Source organism: Trachurus japonicus, chromosome 11 (genome assembly GCF_045865225.1).
Source record: "Trachurus japonicus isolate A0001 chromosome 11, Traja_1.0".
Lineage (NCBI taxonomy): Eukaryota > Metazoa > Chordata > Actinopteri > Carangiformes > Carangidae > Trachurus > Trachurus japonicus.
Window position 1 is genome coordinate 390,173 of NC_140917.1, and position 23,288 is coordinate 413,460.

General features: G+C 44.4%; 1 protein-coding gene across 1 annotated transcript; it reads left to right on the forward strand.

Annotated features, from left to right (window-relative positions):
- Nucleotides 1-1,665: 1,665 nt before the first annotated feature.
- Nucleotides 1,666-21,844, forward strand: thrap3b (thyroid hormone receptor associated protein 3b). Its single transcript, XM_085790600.1, is given in 11 exon segments — nt 1,666-1,818; nt 4,584-5,429; nt 9,592-10,176; nt 11,015-11,208; nt 11,324-11,435; nt 12,018-12,093; nt 13,881-14,044; nt 14,532-14,736; nt 19,893-20,051; nt 20,749-20,915; nt 20,917-21,844. Coding segments are annotated over 11 exon segments (2,715 nt in total). The 5' UTR covers nt 1,666-1,684; the 3' UTR covers nt 20,990-21,844.
- Nucleotides 21,845-23,288: the final 1,444 nt, after the last annotated feature.

Sequence of the window (23,288 nt, forward strand, 5' to 3'; positions counted from 1 at the left end):
TGATTGATATTGGACTTGGAGTCTTTAGTAGAATAAAACTATAAATAAATATCTGGATGAAGAGTGGCAGGTGCAGCAGTGATCCATCATTAATCATCGACTGATCGTTTTTTTTTTTTACAAATGAATCAATAAGTTTAATTTATATTTCCTGAGACAGAATCTGAAGCTTTGTGTGTTTTATACCGTCTGTTGTTCTGCAGCAGCTCGATGATTAACACAACAAACACAACAAACACAACAAACTGAACAAACTGGACGTTGACCCCAGAGATCAAACACCTTCAGCCGCCGGTCGATCAGATTGTTACGTCACTTCCTGTGTGACCTCTGACCTCTGAGCTTCTCTCTAAACTAACTTTATTTATAAAACATTGATACGAGACACAAACAGCTGCTGGACTCTCATGTTTCTGTAGCTCGGCTCTGATTGGTCGTTTCTCTCTTCACGCCGTCTGAACAGGAAACAGTCGTTTATCTCTAAAGAAGAAGATTGTTCTGGTTTGAGATTCTGTCAGTCTGAGTTTTGGGACATTATTGATTATTGATAGATTGATTATTGATTATTGGATGGTTGTTAGAGAGCTGCAGACACGTTGACACACACACACACACACACTCACACACACAGACACTCACACACACACACACGTCGGTTTCAGTGAGGAAGTAAAAGTCGACGCTGTCACTTCCTGCTCAGCGTCGGATGTGATTGGACGTTGCTGGTTCAGGGCGAAGCTGAGAAACGGTTTCTGTTAGAAGAGTTTATTTTTATATAAACTTGTTAGATCAAAGCGTGTGTGTGTTTTTTTATTCTGGCTGTGGTGCCAAAAAACTTTCACTCATGACTTAGTTTATATCTTTACTAAAATCTATTTCCTGTTGACTGCATGCAACCACACTACACAGTATTTATTATTATCTATAATAACATTTAAACGGCAACAACCACTGCAGACACGTCACATTAACTGCTGCTTCACATCATCTGACCAGCAGCAGCTGAAGTCTTGAACTGAACCTTTAATGCAGTGGTTCTCAAGTGGGTCTAGACCCGTTCTGGATGGGTTGCAGACAGCTGGTCAACAAAGTAAATAATATTTAATGCACATCTGATGTTGGACATGTCTTTTATTTTGAAAAATAACTTATTTTGAAAGGCAGGAGACACGTGAACACATGCAGTTGTAATGCTCCTCCTCACTTTCTGATTATTTGCTCCATTTGCTCTGAATGCAAAGATCTCAGTTTCTTATTAATGTGGCCTGATGCAGTGAATCTGGTTTTGTTTTGTGGGTCTTTATTTTGTGCAGTTTGATATTTATTCACTTTTGTGAACATGCTCTGAATGCAGAGATGCATTAGAAGTCAAATATATCGTTTTGTTGGTCTCCATTTTGTGCAGTTTGATATTTTTTTATTCACTTCCGTACATGCAGTTGTCATGGTAACTCCTCAGTTTCATTCATGTGCTCTGAAATGCACTTTGCTCAATAAAGAGCTAAATGAGTTTTTAAAGGCTTAAAAAAAAATAAATCTTAGTTTAAATTCTATAAAAGTGGGTCGTGACTTAATGACCATGGGTGAAACTAGTTGAGGGTGGGTTAGCTCACCCTGGACTAATGGACCTTCTCCTTCTCCACCTCTTTCTGTCTCTTCAGGAACTCTCACATCAGGATCAAACATGTCGAAGGCTGCAGACTCTCACATCCAGTCTCGGTCCCGGTCCAGGTCGCGGTCCCGGTCCCGGTCCAGGTCTTACTCCCGGTCTCACTCCAGGAGCCGCTCCAGGTCCCGGTCCAGGAAGCGTCGCTACAGGTCCGTCTGGTTTTATTAGATTAGATTTTATTTTATTTTATTCAGATCTCCATCAGCTGCTGCACCTGGTAGGTACACCTCCTCTTCCATAAAACACACATGAAATATAACTCACATGAAATAAGACTGAACTTCCAAATAATATGAGAAGCTGCAGAGTACAACAATAATTACAATACAAATGATAGTAATAATAATAAAAATAAGTAGTAATAGTAACAATTTCAAACAAAACAATAGCAAATCAATAAAACAATAACATACCAACACAACAAAATAAGTTCAGACAAGACATAAACTCTAAAATAACTTGAGACAGACTGGAGATCAATCAGATGTTAAAAATCTCTGCTGTCTTCCTGTCAAGGCATTGTACTTTAAGATATTTTTTAAAAACAGTAACTGTATCGATACTTCTAGTATTATATAAGACTGTTCTTTGCATTGAGCTGGTTTCAGTAAAGGTTCAACACGTAATAAACCTTTAGCAACCTGTCGTGTGTGATGGTTGTGATGGACACATGGGCTCATTTAAAATAACAACTTTGTGGAAAAAAGAAAGAAGATTGCAGTACAGGTGGTCGATGACATCACCACAGGTGGTCGATGACATCACCACAGGCGGTCGGTGACATCACCACAGGTGGTCGGTGACATCACCACAGGTGGTCGGTGACATCACCAGCAGCTGTTGTTCGGTGGTTGTTTCTCTCTCCAGGTTTTTTCTCTTCATTTGCATAAACGTGTTTCCTCCTGATAGAGATCACACACACACACACACACACACACACACACACACACACACACACACACACACAGAGAGACACACACACACACACTCTCAGCAGCTCCACCTGCTGGTCAGAGGAGGCAGCTACCGACAACATTTCCCCCAAAACTGAAATAAAAATATTGTAATTTAGAGCTTTTATTGGCTAATGACTAAACTAGTCTAACCGACAAAAATATCAAGTCTTTTCAGACCTTGAATAATAATAATAATAATAATAATAATAATAATAAAAATGCAAAGAAAACATGTTCATATTTATTCCTAAAAGTTAAGAGGAAGAATTTAGTTTTCTGAATTTTACACTTAAAGTCAGGAACACACAATCAAGACATCTCTTTGATTGAAATATTAAACAAATTACCAATTTCATCAAATATTTAGCTCATGCAATCATGTTTTGTAAAAACAAAGAACAACTACAGAAAACATTTGGTTTTTAAACAGCAACATTTTCAAACATTTACCGTAATCACCACAAATGTGTCTTTATTCTCTCTCAGTTCTGTTTTAAAAGACTTTAATCAGTGTGGACTTTCCTACACTGTCTGAACACACATGGATCATAATCATATTTCTGTATTTAGATGCTTGAAATATTCCTATCCTTAATATTGCATCAAAAACAACACCGCAAGAATGTTTAACTCAGGAAGAGTTTATAAACCGGTTTTAGTGGGATAATGTTATTTACCGTGCACCCGTGTCTGTATGTGAACCTGTGTCTACGTGCAGAGAAGAGAGATGGTGTTTCTTGTTTTAATAACCATGCTAGTGTTTCACCAGCTCTCATCTCTGCCTCTCAAACTGCCGCCTCTCTCGCGTGCAGGCGCATCGCATGTAGACACACGTGAGAAAAAAAAATAAAAAATTTGAATTTGAATTTTGTTTTTTCTGTGAGAGACTGTCTCGTTAATTAATGAGAAACACTGAGACGTGTTCTGAGAAAAAAAGAAGAAGTAACACGTCTGCTGCGGCCGTAGCAAGAATCACTGACGGTTTTAGATGCGGTCGACTTTTCATTTAGAATTTAACATCGCTCTCTTTTAATATTGAGGAAGTGGTTGGATGTTACTCCATGTTTTATTTTATGGTGCCGGTAATTAATTTAATTTAATTTAATTTAATTTAAATTAAATGCAGTCAGCTGAAAATGAAATATAAAAACAGTCTTGTGACGGCTCCTCACTTTGGTTTGAAAGTTTCAAAGTAAAAGTTCATTCAGTTTCAACGCGTTAACACCAACAAGCTGATTAACACACAGCAGTCTCTCCCCCTCTCTCTATCTCTTCTTTCTTTCTTTCTTTCTTTCTTTCTTTCTTTCTTTCTTTCTTTCTTTCTTTCTTTCTTTCTTTCTTTCTTTCTTTCTTTCTACCTACCCTCTCTGCATCTTTTTACTTCTTGCTTTCTTTCTTTCTACCCCTCTCTATTGCTATCTATGTATCTCTTTCTATCTCTCCCCCTCTCTCTGTCTCTTCTTTCTTTCTTTCTTTCTTTCTTTCTTTCTTTCTTTCTTTCTTTCTTTCTTTCTTTCTACCCTCTGCATCTTTTTACTTCTTGCTTTCTTTCTTTCTACCCCTCTCTATCGCTGTGGGTACCTCTTTCCAACTATCCATCCCCCTCTCTCTGTCTCTTTCTTTCTTTCTTTCTTTCTTCAAACTCTTCAACTGTTACACATGCAGTATTTCAACAGTTTCTTCTGCCTTTTTTAACATTTTCTCCAGCTCATTCAGCATTTCTTCAGCAACGGCGTTCAGCTGCTTTCAGCATTCACACGCTTCTTTTTCTAGTATAAAATCACTATTAATATTAATATTCAAATGTTTTGAGGGGTTGAATTTTAGGTTTTCATTATATTTGAAGCCATAATTATTACAATTAAAATAAATTAAATAAATGTTTTATTCTGTTTCACCTTTTGAACTGGATAAATAACCGTTTCCATGACGATGACCTCTGACCTCTCTCTCCTCAGCTCTCGCTCCCGTTCCCGCTCCCACTCGCCGTCCTACAGGAACTACCCGACCAGGGATTACCAGAACAACCGAGGCGGCGGCTTCAGAGGTTATAACCGTGGTTACCGCCGCCCGTTCCATTACCGCGGCCGTAACCGTGGTTACTACCAGCGTGGCCACTACCAGAACCGCGGCGGCGGCGGCGGCGGCGGCTACAACTACAAGTCCAACTGGCAGGAGAGAGGAGGAGGAGGAGGAGGAGGAGGAGGAGGAGGCGGTTGGCACGGCGACCGCGGTGACCGTGGCGACCGCGGCGACCGCCACTACGAGCAGGACCACCACTCGCCCAGACGGGGGCGCTCTCGCTCCCGGACGCCGAGGAAACGCTCGGCGAGCCGCAGCCGTTCCCGCGGCTCCGACCGCTCCTCGTCCGGCCGCTCCCGCCGCTCCCGACGCTCCAGCTACTCGTCTCGCTCCCGCTCCTCGTCGCCGCGGCAACGGCGCCGCAGCAGCAAGACGAAGCCCGGCGCCAAGGACAAGGACGCGGCGGCCGACGCTCCGACCGCGGCGGCGGGGGAGAAGTCCGGCGGCGGTCCGGCGGCCGAGGGCAGCGCCATCGAGAAGGCGTCCGGAGGGAAGTGGATCGACTACGACGGATCGACGACCCCCAAGAAGGACGAGTCCTCCGGCGGCTCGGGGCCCGGCGCCGCCGCTCCGCTCTGGAAAACCGTGGGCGGCGCTCCGTCCCCTCCGGCCCGCAGCCCCACCAGGGCCGGACCCACGGCGTGCTTCAGCGGCTTCGGCTTCTTCTCCAAGGACGACGCCAAGGCAGCGGACAAGAGCGTGATCTCTGCCGCGTTCAAGAAGTACGTCTGTCACTTCCTGTTTCTTTACATCACTTCCTGTTTCTTTACATCACTTCCTGTCTCATTACATCACTTCCTGTTTCTTTACATCACTTCCTGTTTCATTACATCACTTCCTGTTTCTTTACATCACTTCCTGTTTCATTACATCACTTCCTGTTTCTTTAGATTCAGATTCAGCTTTATTTGTCCTTTACAAGGAAACTTGTTTTCACCCCCGTACGCCACACACAACCTCAAGATACATAAATACTAGGGGTGGGAGAAAAAATCGATTCACACAGATATCGCGATATCTTTTTTGACGATTTTTAAATCGATTTTTTTAAGTGACCGGTGTAGCTACCAAATAAATGAAGTAGTGACCGGTGTAGCTACCAAATAAATGAAGTAGTGACCGGTGTAGCTACCAAATAAATGCAGTAGTGACCGGTGTAGCTACCAAATAAATGAAGTAGTGACCGGTGTAGCTACCAAATAAATGCAGTAGTGACCGGTGTAGCTACCAAATAAATGAAGTAGTGACCGGTGTAGCTACCAAATAAATGAAGTAGTGACCGGTGTAGCTACCAAATAAATGAAGTAGTGACCGGTGTAGCTACCAAATAAATGAAGTAGTGACCGGTGTAGCTACCAAATAAATGCAGTAGTGACCGGTGTAGCTACCAAATAAATGCAGTAGTGACCGGTGTAGCTACCAAATAAATGCAGTAGTGACCGGTGTAGCTACCAAATAAATGCAGTAGTGACCGGTGTAGCTACCAAATAAATGAAGTAGCGACCGGTGTAGCTACCAAATAAATGCAGTAGTGACCGGTGTAGCTACCAAATAAATGAAGTAGTGACCGGTGTAGCTACCAAATAAATGCAGTAGTGACCGGTGTAGCTACCAAATAAATGCAGTAGTGACCGGTGTAGCTACCAAATAAATGAAGTAGTGACCGGTGTAGCTACCAAATAAATGCAGTAGTGACCGGTGTAGCTACCAAATAAATGAAGTAGTGACCGGTGTAGCTACCAAATAAATGAAGTAGTGACCGGTGTAGCTACCAAATAAATGAAGTAGTGACCGGTGTAGCTACCAAATAAATGAAGTAGTGACCGGTGTAGCTACCAAATAAATGAAGTAGTGACCGGTGTAGCTACCAAATAAATGAAGTAGTGACCGGTGTAGCTACCAAATAAATGCAGTAGTGACCGGTGTAGCTACCAAATAAATGCAGTAGTGACCGGTGTAGCTACCAAATAAATGAAGTAGTGACCGGTGTAGCTACCAAATAAATGCAGTAGTGACCGGTGTAGCTACCAAATAAATGCAGTAGTGACCGGTGTAGCTACCAAATAAATGCAGTAGTGACCGGTGTAGCTACCAAATAAATGAAGTAGCGACCGGTGTAGCTACCAAATAAATGCAGTAGCGACCGGTGTAGCTACCAAATAAATGCAGTAGTGACCGGTGTAGCTACCAAATAAATGCAGTAGTGACCGGTGTAGCTACCAAATAAATGAAGTAGTGACCGGTGTAGCTACCAAATAAATGCAGTAGTGACCGGTGTAGCTACCAAATAAATGCAGTAGTGACCGGTGTAGCTACCAAATAAATGCAGTAGTGACCGGTGTAGCTACCAAATAAATGCAGTAGCGACCGGTGTAGCTACCAAATAAATGAAATAGCGACCGGTGTAGCTACCAAATAAATGCAGTAGCGACCGGTGTAGCTACCAAATAAATGAAGTAGAGCAGCAGCCTCAATAAATGTGTCCAGCTGCCAGAGTTGTCCGACTCTGGATAGTGATGCTAATTTCTGTTAGCCCGTCTGTGGTGTTTTACATTATACGTTAGCATTAAGCTAGCAGACGTTATGCTTAGTTGTGACACTGGCTGTGTGTGTTTTGAATGTTGTTTCAAACGATGTGGGTTTGATTGAACATCTTTGATGCTTAAATATATATATATTACCGCTTAATATATTGCTGTACTCCTCTGCACCGGCCGTTTTAATTACGCAACGTAATACGTCAATAACTGTGCTGCGGAGTAGTGTCCGAAAGTGTTTTTTCATTTGACCAGTGAGTCACTATATTGAATTCACTATAGTGAGTAGGGAGGAGGGAATGAGGGAGTGATTTCAGACACAACCTGTGTCTTGAGTCTTGAGTCTTGAGTCTTGAGTCCTGAGGTCTTGAAGTCTTGAGTCTTGAGTCTTGAGTCTGAGTCTTGAGTCTTTGAGTCTTTGAGTCTTTGAGTCTTTGAGTCTTGAGTCTTGAGTCTTGAGTCTTGAGTCTTTGAGTCTTTGAGTCTTGAGGTCTTGAAGTCTTGAGTCTTTGAGTCTTGAGTCTTGAGTCTTGAGGTCTTGAGTCTTGGAGTCTTGAGTCTTTGAGTCTTTGAGTCTTTGAGTCTTTGAGTCTTGAGTCTTGGAGTCTTTGAGTCTTTGAGTCTTTGAGTCTTTGAGTCTTGAGTCTTGAGTCTTGAGTCTTGAGGTCTTGAGTCTTGGAGTCTTGAGTCTTGAGTCTTTGAGTCTTTGAGTCTTTGAGTCTTTGAGTCTTGAGTCTTGAGTCTTGAGTCTTGAGTCTTTGAGTCTTTGAGTCTTGAGTCTTGAGTCTTGAGTCTTGAGTCTTGAGTCTTTGAGTCTTTGAGTCTTGAGGTCTTGAAGTCTTGAGTCTTTGAGTCTTGAGTCTTGAGGTCTTGAGTCTTTGAGTCTTTGAGTCTTTGAGTCTTGAGTCTTGAGGTCTTGAGTCTTGGAGTCTTGAGTCTTTGAGTCTTTGAGTCTTTGAGTCTTGAGTCTTGAGTCTTGAGTCTTGAGTCCTGAGGTCTTGAAGTCTTGAGTCTTGAGTCTTGAGTCTTGAGTCTTGAGTCTTTGAGTCTTTGAGTCTTTGAGTCTTTGAGTCTTTGAGTCTTGAGTCTTGAGTCTTGAGTCTTTGAGTCTTTGAGTCTTTGAGTCTTTGAGTCTTTGAGTCTTGAGTCTTGAGTCTTGAGTCTTGAGTCCTGAGGTCTTGAAGTCTTGAGTCTTGAGTCTTGAGTCTGAGTCTTGAGTCTTTGAGTCTTTGAGTCTTTGAGTCTTTGAGTCTTGAGTCTTGAGTCTTGAGTCTTTGAGTCTTTGAGTCTTGAGGTCTTGAAGTCTTGAGTCTTTGAGTCTTGAGTCTTGAGTCTTGAGGTCTTGAGTCTTGGAGTCTTGAGTCTTTGAGTCTTTGAGTCTTTGAGTCTTTGAGTCTTGAGTCTTGGAGTCTTGGAGTCTTGAGTCTTTGAGTCTTTGAGTCTTTGAGTCTTGAGTCTTGAGTCTTGAGGTCTTGAGTCTTGGAGTCTTGGAGTCTTGAGTCTTGAGTCTTTGAGTCTTTGAGTCTTTGAGTCTTTGAGTCTTGAGTCTTGAGTCTTGAGTCTTGAGGTCTTGAGTCTTGGAGTCTTGGAGTCTTGAGTCTTTGAGTCTTTGAGTCTTTGAGTCTTTGAGTCTTTGAGTCTTTGAGTCTTGGAGTCTTGAGTCTTTGAGTCTTTGAGTCTTTGAGTCTTGAGTCTTTGAGTCTTTGAGTCTTGAGTCTTGAGTCTTGGAGTCTTGGAGTCTTGGAGTCTTGGAGTCTTGAGTCTTTGAGTCTTTGAGTCTTGAGTCTTGAGTCTTGAGTCTTTGAGTCTTTGAGTCTTTGAGTCTTTGAGTCTTGAGTCTTTGAGTCTTTGAGTCTTTGAGTCTTTGAGTCTTTGAGTCTTTGAGTCTTTGAGGTCTTGAGTCTTGGGGTCTTGGGGTCTTGAGGTCTTGAGTCTTTGAGTCTTTGAGTCTTTGAGTCTTTGAGTCTTGGAGTCTTGAGTCTTGAGTCTTGAGTCTTGAGGTCTTGAGTCTTGGAGTCTTGGAGTCTTGGAGTCTTGAGTCTTGAGTCTTTGAGTCTTTGAGTCTTTGAGTCTTTGAGTCTTTGAGTCTTGAGTCTTGAGTCTTGAGTCTTGAGTCTTGGAGTCTTGAGTCTTGAGTCTTGAGTCTTGAGTCTTGAGGTCTTGAGGTCTTGAGGTCTTGAGTCTTGGAGTCTTGGAGTCTTGGAGTCTTGAGTCTTGAGTCTTGAGGTCTTGAGGTCTTGAGTCTTGAGTCTTGAGGTCTTTGAGTCTTGAGTCTTTGAGTCTTTGAGTCTTGAGTCTTGAGTCTTGAGACTGAGTCTGAGTCTGTGCTTTGTGCTTTGTGTTGCAGATACTTGGCTGAGAACAAGAACAAGAAGCCGGAGAAGGAGAACGGTCGAGACAAAGAGTCGAGCTCAGAACCAGAGAAAGGAAACAAGTCTGGAGACTTCAACGTCTCGTCCTCGTCCTTCTCCGACTCCAAGGACGACAAGGCTCATCCGTTCTTCGAGGCCGGCGAGGAGGAGTTCCTCAAGTCTCACGGGCTGAAGGAGCGCGACGACGCCGACGAGGCCGACGTCAAACCGGCCCTAACGGCTCGGGACATCTTCGGTAAATGGGGCGACGAGCCGAGCTACTCGAGCTCGTTCCCGTCGGCGAAGGAGAAGAGACGAGACGGAGACGAGGCCGAGCCGCTCGACCCCGAGGAGGAGCTGTACCGGACCAGGAAGCACGGCTCCAAGAAGGACGAGAAGTCCAAGAAGAAGGAGAAGAAGGAGAAGTCGCGGCGCAGCGCCACGCCGCCGTCCTACCGGGACAAGGAGCGCCCGCTGTTCCCCGGAGCGTTCCCCCGGAGCGACGAGTCCCCGGCTCGACGCCTCTCCTCCTCCAGAGAAGAGTTCGAGCTCAAACTGGGTTCGTTAGACGAGCTGCCCAGGTGAGTAGACGTCACATGACCTCAGAGGCTGCGCCCTCGTCTCCGTGGCAACAGGGTCCCGTCCTTTCGTCAGTACGTTAACGTGACGGATGAATCAAACTAATTCTGATCTTAATCCGACTGAAACCGGTTTCCTTCTGAAACTGGACGACGTGTGTGAGCTGCTTCACACCAGTAGAGACGGATAACACTTTAACTTTAACTTTAACTTTAACTTTAACTTTAACACTTTAATTTTAACCCTTAAATCCTTTAACCCTTTAACTTTAACCTTCACAACAGTTGAGACGGTTAACACTTTAACTTAAACTTGAACTTTAACTTTAACACTTTAACTTTTAACTTTAACCCTTTAACTTTAACACTTTAACTTTAACTTTTAACTTTAACCCTTTAACTTTAACTTAAACACTTTAACTTTAGCTTAAACTTTAACCTTCACACCAGTAGAGACGGATAACACTTTAACTTTAACTTTAGCTTAAACTTTAACTTTAACCTTCACACCAGTAGCGAGGGTTGAAACTTTAACTTAAACTTAAACTTTTAACCCTTTAACTTTAACTTGAACCTAAAGTGGAGCAGAGAAGCCGACTGAACCGAGCCACAGAGAGAAGCACCTGTGCTGAAGCATCGGTGCATTTCACAAGGTGCAACCAGAGAGACTTTTTGTCTGTTTATATGTTAATGACAGGAAGGAGTTGATCTGCAGCCAGTTGCTTTTAAAAGGACAGAAAGAGATGCTGAGCTGAGTGTAGATCGACAGGTAGACGTGTCGGTAGATAACGTGTCGGTAGATAACGTGACGGTAGATAACGTGTGTCTTCGCTGTCCTCAGTTCGTCCCTGTCCAAAGATCGCCTCCCGCCCAGAGACCTGGGGAATCCATCCAAAAAAGATGCGGTGATGAATCCATCCAAAAAAGATCCAGAGTTTCGCTCCATTTTCCAGCACATTCAGTCGTCTCCGCTGCGGCGCAGCCCGTCGGAGCTGTTCGCTCAGCACATCGTCTCCATCGTCCACTACATCAAAGGTAACGGTAGAGCTGGTCCAGGCTCAGGGACGGTCTCTCTCTGTCTACATACATACCTCGGTTACCATGGTTACCACCGCTGTGTGCAAACCCACTCTTTGTTTTGACTTTGCAGCTCAACACTTCCGCTCGTCAGACATGACGCTGAGCGAGCGCTTTGCCCTGTACCACAGGAAAGCTGCTGAGGTAGAAATGATGAAGCCAAGGAAGAGTCCCGAGATCCACAGGTACTAAAGGTCACAGGGTCACATGGTCACATGACCACATGACCACAAGGTCACAAGGTCGCCCAGTTGTTCAAAAGTAATCTGGTCGTTGTTTAGATCACGGATCGGATCAAATCTTGAAAATGAGTTGTTTCAAAACCAAAAACGGATTCTGAGATCGGATCAGATCACGTGATCCGGTCCTGGTTTTCATCTGGATCAAACCCTCAGTTTGTGTTGTTCAAAACTTTTCAGTAGGATCGGGAAAACTTTGATCCAGTTGATTCAAACTGGTCAAATAGACAATATTAATATGTAATGTAGTATAAATACATTTATTGATTTATATTTTGCACCTATTTTTTAAACCATAACAGTGATTAGTAAATAAAGTTGACTTTTGAATATTCTACAACTGAAAAACTTTTCCCCAAACTGAATTTAATGAAATTTGAAGTTTGTTTTTAAATTTTCAAGATTTGATCCGATCCGTTATCCAAGATCCGATCAGATTAAACCTTATAGAACAACTGGGCCTTTTTACTCATCAATATCCTTGTGTTCTGTTGTGTACTGGTCTCTAACGTGCCGTCCCCTCCCCAGGAGAATCGATGTTTCGCCCAGTGCCTTTAAGAGGCACGCTCACCTGTTTGAGGATGAGGACGAGTCGAGCTACAAGGTGACGAGAACTTTTCACATTTGACCTGTTTGGAGCAGATTGTGCCACGATGCAGAGCAGCCGTGTTGAGCTTTGTGCTTTTCTTTCAAAGGATTCATATTTCTAAGTCTAAAGAGCCCAGTTGTGTTTTGTAAGTGCCGAGCAACCGAAGCCTATGAGATATGGTTATTGATTGGGTTATTGATACGAACCCACAAAGGCTAAAAGGAAGTGAATTAAGAACCTGAGTCCGGCCGGGACGTTATCAGTCGTTACCCTGTGAGTATGTTTCCTGAACAGATCAAGACTCAAACTACAGTGACATTCAGTCTGTTTAACTGCTACATGCATGCTGCTGGTTCCCACTCTATATATCTATAAATATACCTATATCTATAAATATATCTATATCTATAAATATATCTATATCTACACTGCTCACAAAGAGTCAGGGATGTTCAGCTTTGGGTTGTGTCAGTTTGAACCTGCTGTTCCCTAGCAACAAGCGCCCGATCCATGAAGCCACCGTTAACCACAGTATCGGACGCCACGGTTAATTAATCCTAAAGAATCCTCAATGTTCGGCGTTCACTTAAAGGGATACGGCAACATTTTTTTTTCATGTCTTGCCTCACTCCCGAGTCCATGACCAGCAGATAGACACCATCCTTTCCACTGTGCGTGCAGTAACCATGGAGATAGAGCCGTATCGCCGTAATTAGCTTAGCTCAAACACTGGAAGTGTATGGGTAGTGTTAGCCTGCCTCCACCTAAAGTCGCTAATTAGCTTAGCTCAAACACTGGAAGTGTATGGGTAGTGTTAGCCTGCCTCCACCTAAAGTGGCTAATTAGCTTAGCTCAAACGCTGGAAGTGTATGGGTAGTGTTAGCCTGCCTCCTACCTAAAGTCGCTAATTAGCTTAGCTCAAACACTGGAAGTGTATAGGTAGTGTTAGCCTGCCTCCTACCTAAAGTCGCTAATTAGCTTAGCTCAAACACTGGAAGTGTATAGGTAGTGTTAGCCTGCCTCCTACCTAAAGTCGCTAATTAGCTTAGCTCAAACACTGGAAGTGTATAGGTAGTGTTAGCCTGCCTCCTACCTAAAGTCGCTAATTAGCTTAGCTCAAACACTGGAAGTGTATGGGTAGTGTTAGCCTGCCTCCTACCTAAAGTCGCTAATTAGCTTAGCTCAAACACTGGAAGTGTATAAATACCAGCTGAGCTAAGCTAATTAGCGACTTTAGGTGGAGGCAGGCTAACACTACCTATACACTTCCAGTGTTTGAGCTAAGCTAATTAGCGACTTTAGGTGGAGGCAGGCTAACACTACCTATACACTTCCAGTGTTTGAGCTAAGCTAGTTACGGGCGATACGGCTCTATCTCCCTTGTTACTGCACGCACAGTGGAAAGGATGGTGTCTATCTGCTGGTCATGGACTCGGGAGTGAGGCAAGACCTTTAAGGATGTAACGGAGCCTGAATCTGATCTAATCCCATACCATCCCATAATTCTCCTTGATGAATGATGTAATACTGTAGCTGACCTGAAGCTGGAACATCCCTGACTTCCTGTGAGTGAACATCAACACAAACAGGGATGTGTAGTTTCTGATGGAGGCAGTGAACATGTAACTGCTGTCTGCACCACTAGAGGGAGCACCACACCTGTCTGTTACACACCTGTCTGTTACACACCTGTCTGTGCTGCACCTGTTCAAGGCCCCATCGACCTCTGTCTGTCTGTCATCAATATATTTATCTGTGTGCTGTCGATCGGCGGTGGTTGATGAGCGTTCTTCTCTCCGCAGGATCAGAGTAAAAAGTTCAAAGGAGACGTGATGGACCTGCGGCTGGATATTGAAAGACGGAAGAAGTTTGCAGGAAAAGAGCGCGACTACAAGCGCGACGGCGGCCGGAGCCCCGGAGGCTCCCGGTCCCCGGACAAATCTGGGAAACACCACAAGAAATCCAAGTACGAGGCCGTTTCTAGATCTTGTTATTGATTGGTTGCACTGCAAAAACTCTAAATCTGACCAAGACTATTTGTCTTCTTTCTAGTCAAAACAAATATCATTTTACTTAAAATAAGACTCATCACATTAAAAGCAGCTTTTTACTTCTTTCAAGCAGATTTTTACTTGAAATAAGTAGAAAAATCTGACAGTGGAGCAAGTTTTTCTTTCTTACTACAAGCACAAAAAACTTGCTTTGACTGGCAGATTTTTCTACTTATTTCAAGTGAAAATTAGTTTGAAACAAGTGAAAATGATCTAAAATTTTAATTATTTTAAGTGGAAGTTAGTTTTGACTAGAAATGAGACATTTTGACAAGAAATAAGACAAATATTCTTGGAAAGATGTTGAGTTTTTGCAGTGTGATTGATTGGTTTTCCTGCTGCCGTTTGTTTTGTGCTTCAGCGGTTTAATGTCGGCCATGTTTTGTTCTCCTCTTCTCGCAGGAAGGGGAAGAAGAAGCGGGATCGCTCCCCGTCCTCCTCCTCCTCCTCCTCCTCCCCGTCCCCCTTCCCCCCCCCCTTCAGAGGGGAGGGGGGGGAGGAGGAGGGCTACTCTCACCCACGCCACCCCCCCAACCCGCGGGACGGCGCCGGACCGCGGGACTACGAAGGCCACGGGCCGCCGGAGCGAGGACGAGGACGAGGATTTGTAAGTTTGGTTCTGTTTGTTTTGACTGACGGGTTCAGTGGTTGTTCATCACACAGCTGAGACACGCCCACTGATGATGTCACAGCTGAGACACGCCCACTGATGATGTCACAGCTGAGACACGCCCACCGATGATGTCACAGCTTAGAATGAGACACGCCCACTGATGATGTCACAGCTGAGACACGCCCACTGATGATGTCACAGCTTAGAATAAGACACGCCCACTGATAACTAGACAACTAGAATAAGACACGCCCACTGATAACTAGACAACTAGAATGAGACACGCCCACTGATGACTAGACAACTAGAATGAGACACGCCCACTGATGATGTCACACAACTAGAATTAGACACGCCCACTGATGATGTCACACAACTAGAATGAGACACGCCCACTGATGATGTCACACAACTAGAATAAGACACGCCCACTGATAACTAGACAACTAGAATAAGACACGCCCACTGATGATGTCACACAACTAGAATAAGACACGCCCACTGATGACTAGACAACTAGAATGAGACACGCCCACTGATAACTAGACAACTAGAATGAGACACGCCCACTGATAACTAGACAACTAGAATGAGACACGCCCACTGATAACTAGACAACTAGAATAAGACACGCCCACTGATGATGTCACACAACTAGAATTAGACACGCCCACTGATGATGTCACACAACTAGAATGAGACACGCCCACTGATGATGTCACACAACTAGAATAAGACACGCCCACTGATAACTAGACAACTAGAATGAGACACGCCCACTGATAACTAGACAACTAGAATTAGACACGCCCACTGATAACTAGACAACTAGAATTAGACACGCCCACTGATGACTAGACATCTAGAATAAGACACGCCCACTGATAACTAGACAACTAGAATAAGACACGCCCACTGATAACTAGACAACTAGAATAAGACACGCCCACTGATAACTAGACAACTAGAATAAGACACGCCCACTGATGATGTCACACAACTAGAATAAGACACGCCCACTGATGATGTCACAGACTAGAATTAGACACGCCCACTGATGATGTCACACAACTAGAATGAGACACGCCCACTGATAACTAGACAACTAGAATAAGACACGCCCACTGATAACTAGACATCTAGAATAAGACACGCCCACTGATGATGTCAAAAAACTAGAATAAGACATGCCCACTGATGACTAGACAACTAGAATGAGACACGCCCACTGATAACTAGACAACAAGAATGAGACACGCCCACTGATAACTAGACAACTAGAATTAGACACGCCCACTGATGACTAGACAACTAGAATGAGACACGCCCACTGATGACTAGACAACTAGAATGAGACACGCCCACTGATAACTAGACATCTAGAATAAGACACGCCCACTGATGACTAGACATCTAGAATGAGACACGCCCACTGATAACTAGACAACAAGAATGAGACACGCCCACTGATAACTAGACAACTAGAATTAGACACGCCCACTGATGACTAGACATCTAGAATAAGACACGCCCACTGATGACTAGACAACTAGAATGAGACACGCCCACTGATAACTAGACAACTAGAATAAGACACGCCCACTGATGACTAGACATCTAGAATAAGACACGCCCACTGATGACTAGACAACTAGAATGAGACACGCCCACTGATAACTAGACAACTAGAATGAGACACGCCCACTGATAACTAGACAACTAGAATAAGACACGCCCACTGATAACTAGACAACTAGAATAAGACACGCCCACTGATAACTAGACATCTAGAATAAGACACGCCCACTGATAACTAGACAACTAGAATGAGACACGCCCACTGATGACTAGACAACTAGAATTAGACACGCCCACTGATGACTAGGCAAGGCAAGGCAATTTTATTTGTATAGCCCGTTTTTACAAACAGTTTGTCTCAAAGGGCTTTACATGGCATCGTAACAACATCCTCTGTCCTTAGACCCTCACATCGACTGAGGAAAAACTCCATGGAAATCCTTTTAACAGGGAAAAATTGGAGAAACCTCAGGGTGAGCAACAGAGGAGGGATCCCTCACCCGGGACGGACAGACGTGCAATAGATGTTGTTACAGACAAGAAAACAGTTTACAGTTTGTCACAGAATGTGCGAAATATGGAAATGTTAGCAGGAGTTGATGAAGGCAGTCTCTGGTGAGGGGAGGGGGGGGGGGCGGGAGAGCCGGTCAGCTCGATGGGAGGGCTGGGTGGCAGACTGGTCCATGGGAAGGAAGGGGAGGCCGGTCTAACAGCAGGGGAAGGGGAGGGAGGGGGGCGATGCAGGCGGCGGCTGGTGCAGAGAGATGGAGCTCCGGTGGATCTGTGGAAACACAGAGAGAGTGGAGACACCAAGGCCAAACTACAAAGTACAGCAGAAAATGACAGTTCAAAAATATACTGAGGAGAGGAGAGGAGAGGAGAGGAGAGGAGAGGAAAGGAGAGGGGAGGAGGGGAGGGGAGGGGAGGGGAGGGGAGAGGAGAGGAGGGGAGAGGAAAGGAGAGAAGGAGAAAGGAGAGGGCTCTGTGTAACCAGATGTGTCCCCAGCAGTCTAAGCCTATAGCAGCGTAGCTATAAAATGGTTCAGAGCTACCTGAACCAGCCCTAACTAAAAGCACTGTCATAAAGGAAGGTCTTCAGTCTAGACTTAAATGTAGTTAGAGTGTCTGCCTCTTTGACCCATGGAGAGAGCTGGTTCCACAGTAAAGGAGCCCGGTAACTGAAGGCTCTACCTCCCAGTCTGTTTTTAGAGATACTGGGAGTCACTAACAGACCTGCGTTCTGGGAGCGGAGTGCTCTGGTAGGACAGTAAGGAATGATTAGTTCTTTCAGATAGGTTGGAGCTTTATCATTAAGAGCCTTATAAGTCAGCAGAAGGATTTTAAAGTCTATTCTAAATCCTACAGGAAGCCAGTGGAGAGAAGCTAAGGTGGGAGAGATGTGCTCTCTCTTCCTAACTCCTGTCAAAACCCTCGCTGCAGCATTCTGGACCAGCTGGAGACTCTTTAGAGAGTTTTTCAGACATCCTGACAGGAGAGAGTTGACACGCCCACTGATGACTAGACAACTAGAATAAGACACGCCCACTGATAACTAGACAACTAGAATAAGACACGCCCACTGATAACTAGACATCTAGAATAGGACACGCCCACTGATAACTAGACAACTAGAATGAGACACGCCCACTGATAACTAGACAACTAGAATAAGACACGCCCACTGATGACTAGACAACTAGAATGAGACACGCCCACTGATAACTAGACAACTAGAATTAGACACGCCCACTGATAACTAGACAACTAGAATAAGACACGCCCACTGATAACTAGACAACTAGAATGAGACACGCCCACTGATAACTAGACAACTAGAATTAGACACGCCCACTGATAACTAGACAACTAGAATAAGACACGCCCACTGATAACTAGACAACTAGAATGAGACACGCCCACTGATAACTAGACAACTAGAATTAGACACGCCCACTGATAACTAGACAACTAGAATGAGACACGCCCACTGATAACTAGACAACTAGAATTAGACACGCCCACTGATAACTAGACAACTAGAATAAGACACGCCCACTGATAACTAGACATCTAGAATAAGACACGCCCACTGATGACTAGACAACTAGAATAAGACACGCCCACTGATAACTAGACAACTAGAATTAGACATGCCCACTGATAACTAGACAACTAGAATGAGACACGCCCACTGATAACTAGACAACTAGAATAAGACATGCCCACTGATAACTAGACAACTAGAATAAGACACGCCCACTGATGACTAGACAACTAGAATGAGACACGCCCACTGATAACTAGACAACTAGAATAAGACACGCCCACTGATGACTAGACAACTAGAATGAGACATGCCCACTGATAACTAGACAACTAGAATGAGACACGCCCACTGATGACTAGACAACTAGAATGAGACACGCCCACTGATAACTAGACATCTAGAATGAGACACGCCCACTGATAACTAGACAACTAGAATGAGACACGCCCACTGATAACTAGACAACTAGAATGAGACACGCCCACTGATAACTAGACATCTAGAATAAGACATGCCCACTGATAACTAGACAACTAGAATTAGACATGCCCACTGATAACTAGACAACTAGAATAAGACACGCCCACTGATGACTAGACAACTAGAATGAGACACGCCCACTGATAACTAGACAACTAGAATGAGACACGCCCACTGATAACTAGACAACTAGAATAAGACATGCCCACTGATAACTAGACAACTAGAATTAGACATGCCCACTGATAACTAGACAACTAGAATAAGACACGCCCACTGATGACTAGACAACTAGAATGAGACATGCCCACTGATAACTAGACAACTAGAATGAGACACGCCCACTGATGACTAGACAACTAGAATAAGACACGCCCACTGATGACTAGACAACTAGAATGAGACACGCCCACTGATGACTAGACAACTAGAATGAGACACGCCCACTGATGACTAGACAACTAGAATAAGACACGCCCACTGATGACTAGACAACTAGAATAAGACACGCCCACTGATGACTAGACAACTAGAATAAGACACGCCCACTGATGACTAGACAACTAGAATGAGACACGCCCACTGATGACTAGACAACTAGAATGAGACACGCCCACTGATAACTAGACAACTAGAATGAGACACGCCCACTGATGACTAGACAACTAGAATGAGACACGCCCACTGATGACTAGACAACTAGAATAAGACACGCCCACTGATGACTAGACAACTAGAATGAGACACGCCCACTGATGACTAGACAACTAGAATGAGACACGCCCACTGATAACTAGACAACTAGAATGAGACACGCCCACTGATAACTAGACAACTAGAATAAGACACGCCCACTGATGATGTCACAGCTTAGAATAAGACACGCCCACCGATGATGTCACACAACTAGAATGAGACACGCCCACCGATGATGTCACACAACTAGAATGAGACACACCCACCGATGATGTCACAACTAGAATAAGACACGCCCACTGATGATGTCACAGAGTCTGTTTTGACTCATGTTTGTGTTTGACTCCAGTTCCCCAGGGTCAGAGGTCGCGGCTGGAACAGAGGGGGAGGGGGGGGTGGTTACCCCGGCAACAGTAATGGAAACCCTGGCAACATGAACCCTCCAGTGCGCCCCCCAGAGGAGGAGTGGGACCCCGAGTACACGCCCAAGAGCAGGAAGTACTACCTGGTGAGTAGCTCCGCCTCCGCTGCTACGTCACCTGTTACATCATCAGTTACATCACCTCCTAACAGCAGGCTAACACTACCCATACACTTCCAGTGTTTGAGCTAAGCTAATTAGCGACTTTAGGTGGAGGCAGGCTAACACTACCCATACACTTCCAGTGTTTGAGCTAAGCTAATTAGCGACTTTAGGTGGAGGCAGGCTAACACTACCCATACACTTCCAGTGTTTGAGCTAAGCTAATTAGCGACTTTAGGTGGAGGCAGGCTAACACTACCCATACACTTCCAGTGTTTGAGCTAAGCTAATTAGTGACTTTAGGTGGAGGCAGGCTAACACTACCCATACACTTCCAGTGTTTGAGCTAAGCTAATTAGTGACTTTAGGTGGAGGCAGGCTAACACTACCCATACACTTCCAGTGTTTGAGCTAAGCTAATTAGCGACTTTAGGTGGAGGCAGGCTAACACTACCCATACACTTCCAGTGTTTGAGCTAAGCTAATTAGCGACTTTAGGTGGAGGCAGGCTAACACTACCCATACACTTCCAGTGTTTGAGCTAAGCTAATTACGGTGATATGGCTCTATCTCCATGGTTACTGCACGCAGTTGAAAGGATGGTGTCTATCTGCTGGTCATGGAGTGAGGCAAGTTGGCGTATCCCTTTAACCTTTAACCTTTAAATGTTTCTCTCTTGCAGCACGACGACCGTGACGGAGAGAAGTCGTGGGTGGACGGTCGCGGTCGCGGCCGCGGCTCGTTCCCGGCGCGGCGCGGCCGCTTCGTGTACAGGAAGGGGGGCGGGGGGGGCAACAGCCCGAAGTGGACGCACGACATGTTCCAGGGGGGGGAGGGGGGGGGGGCTGGGCGACGAGGCCGAGCTCGACCACAAAGACGCCAAGATGGCCGCCGCAGACGCCGCCGCCGCGCTGAAGCAGTAGACGGTGGCGACGGCGTCTGTCAGCATCACCATGACGACGACGATGATGATGATGATGATGCTGAGTTGTTTAATTTTCTCACTTCGTTAACAGTTTAATGAGTTAATGAGCGAAGTCACGACTCGTTTCCTCCCACGACTTCACTTCACTAAAAGTTTCTTCTGTTTGTTTGTTTTGTTTTTCAGCCGACGACTCGACGACGTCAGAGACAAAAAATAAGAATAAAAGCGTTTGTGCCTTAGAAAATAAAATGAGTCGTGTTGTCGTAGTAACGTGTGAAGCCAGAGGGAGGGGGAGGGGAGAAGGGGGGGGGGGCGGTTCAGTCCGGTTCGGTTCGGTTCAGTTAGTTCTAGTTCAGTTCTCTCCTCTGAGTCGCTCCTCGCTCCGTGGGACCAATCAGCCGCCGGGACGGGATGTTGATGTGAGGGAGCGAAGACGACGTGTGTGTGTGTGTGTGTGTGTGTGTCTGTGTGTGTGTGTCTGTGTGTCTGTGTGTGTGTGTGTGTGTGTGTGTGTGTGTGTGTCTGTGTGTGTGTGTGTGTGTGTGTGTGTGTGTGTGTGTCTGTGTGTGTGTGTGTGTGTGTGTCTGTGTGTGTGTGTGACCGTTCATTCTCATCGATCCAACGATTGGCAGAATCCCCCGACCGGCTCCAGACTCGAGGCAGCGAAGGTCTCTACTTTAGTTTGAGGGTTTTAATAAATAAATAGATAGAAATAATAATAAAACTTGTGTAGAATCTAAGGATCTAAATTATTGAAGCGTGAACGTCTGAAGGAGGAAACGTGGAGTGAAACATGTTTTTTATTTCGGAGCTGAACTTTAAACTGTCGCTGAAACTCAACGTAAAAGAAAAACCTGAAGCTTTGTGTCTAAAGATAAAAAATGAGTATTTTAAGGAGTTTTGTGAATCTGCTGCTTCGTCACTCGTCCACCGTTCGTTCTGCATGTACTCAACTCACCTGTAGGACTTCTACTTCTTCTTTTGTTTAATCAGAAGCTGAAACTTTTTTACTGTTCAAGCTTTGAATTTCTTGTCCTTTAATTTTGAATAAAATTTTCTTTGATTCAAAGCAAAAGTCTCTGAGATTCATTTTCCAACGAGTCGAAGCAACGGACGAGACGGACGGAGTTCATCTGGAAAACCTGGGAAATGGTTCACTAGTTCTCCAATCATGGAAAACACATGGAAAATGGAGGAATGGAGCGTTACACTGATGCTGCATTCACCTGCAGTCGGGCAGACGGCCGTCGCTAACAAACCAGATGTCATTTTAGTCACAGAAGTCCAGAGAAAGACGGTAAAACAATACCACATCGCCATGACAACATGTTGTCACGTGTATTGTTTTACCACTTGTTTACATAGAGGCTTGTTTATGTCCGTCTGCCGTCTGCCCAATTTCACCTGAATGCAGCATGAAAAATATACAACCACAACGCTAGATGGAGGAATTCCTACACAATGTCCCTTTAAGAAATATCGGATTAAAAGTGTTTTATTGAAATATTCTACAGGTAATACTCAGAAAATTAGAATATCGTGAAAAAGTTCATTCATTTAAGTAATTCAACTTAAAAGGTGAAATGAATATATTATTTAGACTCATAACAGGCATTGCAAGATATTTCAATTTTGATTATTATGGCTTACAGCTTATGAAAACCCCAAAATCAGAATTAGAATATCGTGAAAAAGTTCAATGTTGTAGCTCAAATTGTCACAGCCTCGTCAGCCAATTAATCCAAAACACCTGCAAAGGGTTCCTGAGCCTTTAAAAGCTCTCTGTCTGGTTCAGGACAGTTCGCAATCATGGGGAAGTGAATGAACTTTTTCATGATATTCTAATTTTCTGAGTATTACCTGTACATCGATAGACAGTGAATCCGGTCGATCGATCTCATGGAGTTTTTATTTGCCAAACGCTGATGGAAACAGTTGGTTGTCATGGTGCCGTCAGCTCCCAGAGCCCCAACAAGGAAACTGTCTGTAGTTGCTGCTCGTAGCGAAGCATCTTGGATGTTTATTGTCAGAGATCAGTCCATAGATGAGTCGGAGCCACAGACTGAACATCTGAAACAAACTGGTTCAACTGTAGAACAGATCAGTTCTCCACAGCACCAGTGTGTCGGTGTTTGGTCTGACAACGAGTCTGTAGGAAAGAGTTTCTATTGGCTGTGGCTCCACCTGTAAAACCACACAAACCTTTCACCAACATGACGTTTAAAATGTAGACATCAGTTACTCCCAGAGTATTAGTGATACATAACACAGCTGCGTCTGGACTAAACCACTTTAGA